Source organism: Sinocyclocheilus grahami, unplaced genomic scaffold (assembly GCF_001515645.1).
Source record: "Sinocyclocheilus grahami isolate Dianchi unplaced genomic scaffold, SAMN03320097.WGS_v1.1 scaffold31.1, whole genome shotgun sequence".
Taxonomy (NCBI): Eukaryota; Metazoa; Chordata; class Actinopteri; order Cypriniformes; family Cyprinidae; genus Sinocyclocheilus; species Sinocyclocheilus grahami.
In genome coordinates this window covers 473,252-483,714 of record NW_015505210.1, presented here as the reverse complement: position 1 = coordinate 483,714, position 10,463 = coordinate 473,252, and the positions used below count along the sequence as shown (strand labels likewise).

Here is a 10,463-nt window from a genome sequence, read left to right as displayed (position 1 = left end):
GAGCAGTGGGCAGCCATATTGCTGCGGTGCCCGGGGAGCAGTTGAGGGTTTGCTGCTTTGCTCAAGGGTGTCACCTCAGTCGTGGTACTGAAGGTGGAAGAGAGCGCTGGTTATTCACTCCCCCCACCTACAATCCCTGCTGGTACTAAGTCTCGAACCCACAACCTTCGGGTTAGTTCGACTCTCCGACTCTCTAACCATTATGCCACGACTGCCCCAAGAATCTAGAATGGTTATGTATTTTAGCTTGACCCTCTACTGAAAAAAAACTTGGCTAGTCTGATGGCTGGTTTTAAAGGGGTTTTGGCAACTTTTCAGGTGTTCAGACTGGGAGACTATCTTGACGACCAGCTAAATCTGCTGAACACCAGCCAGACCAGCTTGGCCAAGCTGTGTGACCATCCTGAACCAGCTAAGACCAGCAAAGTAACCTTGGTTTAAGATGGCCTTTTCAACAGTGTCATCCATTTAAAATATAGTCTGATTCAAGCTAAAGAAGCAGATTTTTTGGGAACTAGCTGCCTGATGATGTTGTTTAAATGGCTGCTGAATGACTTGCTTTCAAAATGACTTTGATATTTTTTCATGTGATGTCAAATGTCATATAACTATGGAGCCCCTAAGGGAACGTGGTGATAGAAAGAATATGAGACTGGAGGAAAAATTATATTTCAATGCTTTTGAGTTCACTTGCAAAAGTATTACATTCCTCCAAGAAACGTTGTTTCCTCACAAAAGCATCATCTCAGCTCATATTATTTCCATTAAAAAAGGTTTGTGAGCGAAATGCAAAGTTTCTCAGAGGGACACAAAGGTTTTGCAAGAGAACCCAAAGGTACGGTGGAATGAAAATGTTTTGTAAGAGAACCCAAAGTTTTTTGGGGTAGCACACAAGGTTCTCAGAGGAATGGAAAAGTTCTTAGAGGAACACAACACTTTTTGGGAACACTCAAAAGCATTAAACACTGAAAACACTCAAAAGCATTGAAATATAATTTTTCCTTACATCTCATTATTTTCTCATTACCATGTCCCTTTAGCGGCTCCATATACTGTATATCACATCATACAGCGTGGCAGAAACAAACTGAGTGAGAAGATTCTAGAAGCTAAAAATGGTTCAGTTAAACATTTCCCTCTCTTTGTGTTTTCAGTTAGCCATTAGCAAGCTAACAGCATGGCCTACCATTTTAACATAGTGCTAGCTGCTTAAAAAAGCACCTATGATTAGTCTACTCTTTCTTAAGCCCAAAGAATACTTCAGCTTTGAAGTAAATGCTTAGCTACAGTAAGTCGCATAGCCTTATTATGAGCAATAAAAATGTTGAGTTTATCTTTCAACCCCCCTCACACAGTGTCTTGTCAATGTAGGCATCTGTTGTTCTTGCCATCTCCAGTAGTTTGTTGTTGTTGTTCCATCTCATCCAATTAATTTTTGACTAAGAATCAACAAGCAGTGTTGCCATCTTGGGCTTGACTCTTGGAAAAAAAAATACCATCCTGTTTCTTACAATGTCTCACCTCCATCTGTAGACTACTAGTTTGTACTCTTCTGATCAAATCTGGAAGTTTGCTTTGCAATACTTCCCATGTTAGTGTACCACTAGGAAAAAACACTTTATCAAAGCATTCCTCATTTGTATGTCGCTGTGGATAAAAACACTTGCCAAATGAATAAATATAAATGTATTTTAGCTACACCCATTACCAACAGGTGCATAAAATCAAAGTCATGCAATCTCCACAGAAAAACATTAAAATAGAATGAATAGCTGCTTAATTTTATATCTGCAGCAAAATTAGCACAAATACATCAAGAATATACTGCATATCCTTATAGTGTACCTTATTCTGAAAAGCACTTGTAATTCTGATGTGCCTATTGTAATTCACAGCATCAGTCAGTAGAACCAAAACAGCAGGGATAAAAAAAGAAAACACACTCTCAAAAAGCCATACGAAGAAGTAAACTCCATTTAACTAAAGATCTTTGGGGAGCTTAAATGGTTTAAAAATCAATGCCACAGCATGTGAGCGGTGAACGAATAAACACAACCAACAATATATAAACTGGAACTCATTCAAAATGTCCGTAAAACTGCAGATGAGTCATCTAACTCTAATTACCCCCGCGCAGGCATCCTTTCCTCATCTTTTCATCTGTTCCCCTCTATTCAACTGCACCGCAATGCAAAGTGAGGGTACTGACAGAAAAAACAATTGGTATAGTTCCTTCACTCACTCCAGGACGTTTAACACAAGCAAACCCAATGCTAATGTATGATCAGTTCCCTTCAATGAGGAAATGCACAAGTATGCTGAAGATACTGGACCGTTAATGCAGAAAATAAGCAGAAATGAGGAGGCGCGCACAAGGTTCAAATTACACGCCATGCAGCTGTAAAGAAACTTTTCAGAGTTTTAATGAGCGAGGAGATGTGAATAAGAGAGACATGCCTCAATAAAATACTCATATCTGTGTCCTCATATTGCGGTTGCTCATTGCAATAATTGTTTTAACATCAGTGAGGGCGAAAGAAATAAGCCCGGGAGAGGTAAGGGAAACGGGAAATACGCTCGGCGGATTTCTTTCCATTTGGACTCTCTTGTCATGCGGAGGAATGAAAAAACAGTCTGATTTGAGGGAAACAATTTCCCCTTTTACGTAACTTTTAATCTAATTCCACCCTGAGGGCCAGCCATTTACCACAACATTTGTTTTCATAGTGTTTGTTTCTCAAAATGAATGCTAGAGTGCTTTTATGTTAAATTCTGTGATTCCGCTAATCCCTTGTGTATGTGAAGCCACCTCGCAGAGTAAAAATTGCCTATCATAACTCACTTATGCTAATCTGACAGAAATATGATATCTGGCAGATGATAATTAAACACTGGAAAAGCTGAGAGGAAGATTTTGACATGTACTATATATAGGCTTAAAAGCTTGATATTTTGCTTATCTAAAACATTATGTAAAATCAGGCTAAATGATACATCAGCTCATAGTTCACAAAGAAGTCACTTTCAAACCAAACAGCTTTCTGTTGGTCAACTTGAACCTGTTGCGAAATTTTTCCTGATCGTGTGCATTTTACCTGCAAAACATTATTGAACAACAATGAATGTGACTGCACCCTAAGGGTGAGGTGTTTTGAAAAAGTTCAATGCTCAACCATGTTTGTCATTCCTAAGGGGATGTTTACACTACACCATTTTCTAAAAATGTTTTATGCATTATAGCTGTTCGTTTACGTGACAATGGCATTTTGGGAGCCTTAAAACACAAACTTTTGAAAATAGGTTTCAAAGAGCAAATTTTTGAAAACTATGCAGTTATCATCCCCAAAGTTTTTTGGGGTAGCACACAAGGTTCTCAGAGGAATGGAAAAGTTCTTAGAGGAACACAACACTTTTTGGGAACACTCAAAAGCATTAAACACTGAAAACACTCAAAAGCATTGAAATATAATTTTTCCTTACATCTCATTATTTTCTCATTACCATGTCCCTTTAGCGGCTCCATATACTGTATATCACATCATACAGCGTGGCAGAAACAAACTGAGTGAGAAGATTCTAGAAGCTAAAAATGGTTCAGTTAAACATTTCCCTCTCTTTGTGTTTTCAGTTAGCCATTAGCAAGCTAACAGCATGTCCTACCATTTTAACATAGTGCTAGCTGCTTAAAAAAGCACCTATGATTAGTCTACTCTTTCTTAAGCCCAAAGAATACTTCAGCTTTGAAGTAAACGCTTAGCTACAGTAAGTCGCATAGCCTTATTATGAGCAATAAAAATGTTGAGTTTATCTTTCAACCCCCCTCACACAGTGTCTTGTCAATGTAGGCATCTGTTGTTCTTGCCATCTCCAGTAGTTTGTTGTTGTTGTTCCATCACCATTTTCTAAAAATGTTTTATGCATTATAGCTGTTCGTTTACGTGACAATGGCATTTTGGGAGCCTTAAAACACAAACTTTTGAAAATAGGTTTCAAAGAGCAAATTTTTGAAAACTATGCAGTTATCATCTTTGTGTACAAAAACACACATTTGTGAAAACAGTGACATCATGCACATGTGTATTATTTCGCTCTATAGGTATACACAAGTACTTGACAACCTAAACAAAAATGGCAGACTACAGGACTGTGTTTGTGCAAGCATAATACAGCATTTTTAGATGTATTTGTATTTTGATAATGTTGTCGTCTATGCGTAAAACGTTTCAAAAATTTTTCCTGATCGTGTGCATTTTACCTGCAAAACATTATTGAACAACAATGAATGTGACTGCACCCTAAGGGTGAGGTGTTTTGAAAAAGTTCAATGCTCAACCATGTTTGTCATTCCTAAGGGGATGTTTACACTACACCATTTTCTAAAAATGTTTTATGCATTATAGCTGTTCGTTTACGTGACAATGGCATTTTGGGAGCCTTAAAACACAAACTTTTGAAAATAGGTTTCAAAGAGCAAATTTTTGAAAACTATGCAGTTATCATCTTTGTGTACAAAAACACACATTTGTGAAAACAGTGACATCATGCATATGTGTATTATTTCGCTCTATAGGTATACACAAGTACTTGACAACCTAAACAAAAATGGCAGACTACAGGACTGTGTTTGTGCAAGCATAATACAGCATTTTTAGATGTATTTGTATTTTGATACTGTTGTCGTCTATGCGTAAAACGTTTCAAAAACACAAGAGAAAAAAAAACGTTGCCATTTTTAGTACATTGTTCTCGTGTACACGTTACCCTAAGAATGTAACTTTTAAACCAAGCAGCTTTCAGTTGGTCAATGCGGAGAGAAATTTTTAACAATTGCGTGGTTCTTGCTGGATTTTGCCTGTGAAAATTTGCCGAACAGCAGTAATTATGACCACATCTTGATATTTAAGGCTTAATTGATATTTTAATTACCTTAACATGTAGTTTTTGCATGTTCCTCCTGTAAATAATGGGCCAGTTCTTGCCGCTTATGTCACGCGTGACCTTCCCAACATGCATACTTCACATGAGAGGTCGTGAAATAAATTGAGCTGGATGAAGGCGAGCATTTGAATTATGTAATTTATTTATTTTTTCAGAAAATGAATGACTGTTTCGCTAGAGAAGAACCTAAATTGTAGGCTGGGGTTGTGTGGATTATGTTAATGATGCCTAAATATAGATTTGGGACCATCAAAAATGGTCTACATTGAGCCCTGTTCACTTGCATTAGATGGAGAAAAATCCTCGAATATTTCCCTCCAATTTCCAAAATATTAATTCCTCTTTGGCTCAAGAATGAAAGTCATACACATCTTTGATGGTTTAGGGGGGTGAGTAAATAATCATGAAATTTTCATTTTGGGTTAACTATTCCTTTAAAGGAACCATCTAAATGTTAATAGGGTGAGGCGATTTGTGCATGCAATCACAAGATGCATTGAGTCTTGGTGCTCATGTGGATAACCAAGGTTCAAGTCTGACCCATGATATGTTCTGAGCCAACTATAAACTTCGATTTCATACTATAATATTGTACACTCTCTAATGTCAAGGATGAGAAAAAAAGCAAATACCTAAAGGTTTAGCACTTGCTGCATACAAAACAAATACTGAGGTGGATTTGAACCCGCTAACCCCCTCTAGTCATTTTCAATAGGTTGGCACAATGGATTACAGACCATTGAGTTGATTGGCAGTTATTTTGTTTGCCAGGGAAACTATCCAAGGGATAATCCATTGTAATGAGCCTCATGCACGTCACATGCCGGGAACATTTTATGTGGGAAAATGGCAGTTTGATCAATGTCAATGTGCTTTAAATCCCTTTTGGTAATTACTACACTGAATCACTCCATGAGCTAATTCTGTGTTGCATGCACAATTGGATTCGATACCATGTTAGGCTTTGCACAGGTGTGTTGCCTTCAAAAATGTCTCTGCTCAGCAGTAGATTTAGAACATTGCAGCAATGGTGTCAAAAATACAGGTTACTAAAGGTGTAAGGTTACTAAATGTTGTAAACACAAACACACAATCACAAAATCAAAGAATGCTAGGAAATGTCCTTTCGGCAGGGAAAATATGATCAAACAAAATATGTAAGGGATAGCAAACAGTTAGCCAGTCATTATAGCAAAATAAACCCGACAGCAGAGCCAGTCAAACCATTACGCTACACAGGCGATCGCTTAGGACACCATCTCTTGGGATTTATTCACTTTGATGAGAAAGTTCAATAGTTGAGATGAGAAAGATTCTCGCGCAGTGCAGGGGTTTTAAACTGGGGCCGGTAGAAAATGGCTTTACCAAAAGTGTTTTTTTTTTTTTTAGAACTGTCATAGTAAACTGTAAATATATGGAACTATAAAGAATGAATGTGTGTGTGTGTATATATATATATATATATAAATATATATAAATATACATATACACACTATTTCAACTGATATATATATACAAATTTTAATTAAATTAAAAAACATTTAATAAAAAATGTGTGTTGAAAAATGTATGCAATGAATTTGTATTAAATTGTTAAAAAAAGACTTAATATAAAGTCATTATGTTCCAGATAATATTTTAATAATTTAATACTTTTTGTACCATAACAACATAAATGTAAGTTATTTAATTTTGCATAATATAACACTTTCTCACACAGTATAAAGGGCGATCATCATATTACATTACAGGGTGAGAAGTCGTCATTTATCACCCTGAAGAGGATTTAATCATGTAAATCATGTTGTCGAGCTTCGAGATGAATTCTTAATAAGCATTGCTTTCAATCCTCAGTTTTTGCACAAATTGTCCTTTAACATAACACTTCTCAATATCTGACAGCAAATCTTTGTAGGCAGAAATCTCAACACGTGTCACAGATATTAGACATGCAGAGAAGACTGTGTTTTTAATCCTGGCTTCTTTTGGCAGCACTAATGAGCAATGGACAGAAATACTTCCTGGTGCAGAAAGAACAGAAGGTTCAGCCTACAGTCTGCAGACCACCACTGAAGTCATCAACATTATAAGACCCACACTGGTACGGACCGACAGAGGCAGCACACTCTATTTATGGCCCATTAACAGCAGCAGCACTATTCCTCTGGGTCATGTTTAATCACCTCCATATATCTGATAATGAGCATCGCTCAGATGAATGCTTGTTTTTGATGCAAAGACCTAAAAGACTAACAAGCACTGTGTACTGATGGAACAGCCAATGAGGAGATGATGTAGATGATCCTCATCTGTTCACTTCATCATGTTGCCACAACAATAAGAGAGAGGTATGCAACGATAGATAATGACAGTAATGACAATAGCAATATATATTATTATAAAATGCTGTATACAGATGCACCTGCACTGATTGAGGGATGATTCATATGAAGTTGTAATAACCTAATGACTCTACTGAACAGAACTGGATGCGATATAACTGAAAACAACAAAATACTACATTATCTAGCATTGAAGGTGCATACATAATATAATAATTTAACACATACATTATGTGAACACAATTGATCACGATTAGGCCGAGAACATGAAAAAAGATGACTTAAAAGGCCACATAGAGACTCGTGAAATGTTTTTTCATTTGTTAATTTACATGAAAAAAAAACTGATTCAAAAGAGAGAATTGGAGTTTCAAAACTCTAGATACAAGGACAGTTCAATAATACAATACAATGCAATACAATACAATAATACAATATAATATAATATAATATAATATAATCATATTATATTAATATAATAAAGTCTAATAAAGTCAAATATAATATAAATTGTATTCCTTTTATGAATAGGCTAGATAGCTTAGAAAAGAAATATATATATATATATATATATATATTATATATAATATATATATAATAATATATTATATATATATATAAATTTATATTTATATAATATTAATATAAATAGTTTTGTTTTTTATCACTGCTTTTCAGCTTCTTACTCAAAAGCTGAACTACTGTCACACTACTGAAAAATGTAATTTGCAATTAAATGCATGGCATTGTTAATGTTAATTAGTTACTTTTTTTTTTTAAAGAAATTAATACTTTTATTCAGTAAGGATGCATTAAAATGACAGTAAAGATATTTATTATGTTCCAATAGATTTATATTTAATATGGAAGACATTTGTTTGAAATTTCTATTCATCAAATAATCCAGATTTTTTTACATTAAGTAGCATATCTGTTATTATTTAACATTCATAATATCAAGCAATATTTCTTGAGAATAATTTCTGAAGGATCATGTGACACTGAAGACTGTAATGATGCTGAAAATTCAGCTTTGCATCTCAGAAATAAATTACATTTTAAAATATATTAAAGTATAGATAGAAAACAGCTATTTTAAATTGTAATAACATTTCCAAATATTACTGTTTTTACTGTAGCCTTGGTGAGCAACAAGAGACTTCAAAAACATACACTTTACAAAAAAAAAACACTTTTGAACATTAGTGACTTACCCGCTCTGCAGATTGTGCGGTCCCAAAGAAGATGGGAATGAAGGCCAGCCAGATGATGCAGGTGGTGTACATGGTAAATCCAATGGGCTTGGCCTCATTGAAGGTCTCCGGCACTCCCCTGGTCTTGATTGCGTAAACAGTGCACGTGACCATCAAAAGGATGCTATAGCCCAGTGAGCAGATGAGTGACAGGTCTGAGATGTCACACTTGAGCACCCCGCGTGCGTTTTCAGGGTCTTGCGTGCGCTGCTCGCCGTAATCCACAACAGTGTGCGGCGGGTCAGCCACGAACCACACAAACACACCCATTAACTGAACTGAGATGAGGCTGAAGATAATGACTAGCTGGGAGGTGGGGCTAATGAACCGCGGCGCCGCGACTGACCTCTTGCCCTGCTCAAAGATCCGATGGATGCGGTTGGTCTTGGTGAGCAAGGCGGCGTAGCTGAAACACATGCCCAAACCCAGAAAGATCCTGCGGAAGGAGCAGACGGCCAATCCAGGTGCCGCTATCATGGGAAACGTGATGACGTAGCATAGGAAAATTCCCGTTAGCAGCAGGTAACTCATTTCCCTGCCAGAGGCCCGTACGATTGGCGTGTCGTTGTGACGCACGAAAGTCACCACCACAAAGGTCGTGGCAAGAATTCCCAGGATGGCGATGAAGACGGGTGCTACAGCCCACGGCGAGTACCACTCCAGCTTAATGATGGGGATTGGCTGGCAGCCTGTTCGGTTTTGATCTGGTCGTTGCTCATACGGGCAAAGCTGGCACGTGAATTCGCTGGCCTGGTAATGGTAGCCCTCGCAGCGCTCGCAGTGCCAGCAGCACGGCACCCCCTTCACAACCTTCTTCCGCTCGCCAGTCTGACAGGGCAGGCTGCATACAGACGCCGGCACAGATGCGTCCCCACTCGCCCACTGCATGGCATTCATCTGATGACAAACAACGTCAGAATTATTCTGGTAAATGTCAAAAAGTGTTTGTTATTTTCAGATTCTGTCGAATTAACTTGTATAGTAAAAGTAAAAAAAAAAAAAATAAATTAAACAGGAACATATTATGAAGGTAACATTAATTGTTATTAAAAAGATAAAGATGGAAAATTTGCCAACAGTAGTGAGAATGACTTGTTTGACAGAGAAAATAAAATAAAACAAAATCAGAACATAAGTCAAACTGTTAATTAATTTTAAATGTTTTAAAATAAATATTTTTATAAAAAAATATATAATATAATATACACTACCGTTAAAAAGCTTGTGGTTGTCATGATTATTTAATGTTTTAGAATATTTTCTTATGCTCCAAAATACAGTAAAAACAGTAATATTGCGAAATCATATTACATTTAAAAATAATTGTTTTCTATCTGAATATTTTTTCAAATGTAATTTATTCATGTGAGGCAAAGCTGAATTTTCAGTCTTCAGTGTCACATGATCCTTCAGAAATCATTCTAATATGCTGATTTGATGCTCGAGAAAGATTTCTTATTTGTATCAATGTTGAAAACAGTTACAGAAACTGATACATTTCTCTTTAGGATTCTTTGATGAATAGACAGTTCAAAAGAACAACATTGTTTTATATAATCTTTTTTTAAATATTGTAAATGTCACTTGTGATCAACTTACTTAGTTTGTGCTCAATAAAAGTATTAATTTCTTTCAAACAAAAAAATCATACTGACCCCAAACTTTTAGACTACTAGTACAAACTACTTTAACAGTAATATAAAGGCTGGAATACACTACATGACTTTTAAAATCTGCATCATACACTTACCGACTTTGTAAACAATCACACAGGAAAAACTGAAGATCACACACTACCGCACTCTAAAAAATGCTGGGTTAAATACAACCCAGTGCTGGGTAAAATAGGGACAAACCCAGCAATTGGGTTGTTTTGACCCAGCAGTTGGGTTACTACCCAGAAGGTTGGGTTAAACATTTAACCCAACCG

General features: G+C 36.4%; 1 protein-coding gene across 1 annotated transcript in view; it reads right to left on the bottom strand.

Moving 5' to 3' along the window:
- Positions 1-10,463, bottom strand: part of LOC107575719 (metabotropic glutamate receptor 8-like) — a 149,177-nt gene that overhangs the window by 9,115 nt on the left and 129,599 nt on the right. The window contains exon 8 of the mRNA XM_016262067.1: positions 8,495-9,430. Within this exon, the coding sequence (XP_016117553.1) occupies positions 8,495-9,430 (936 nt within the window). The remainder of the gene's footprint in view (positions 1-8,494; positions 9,431-10,463) is intronic.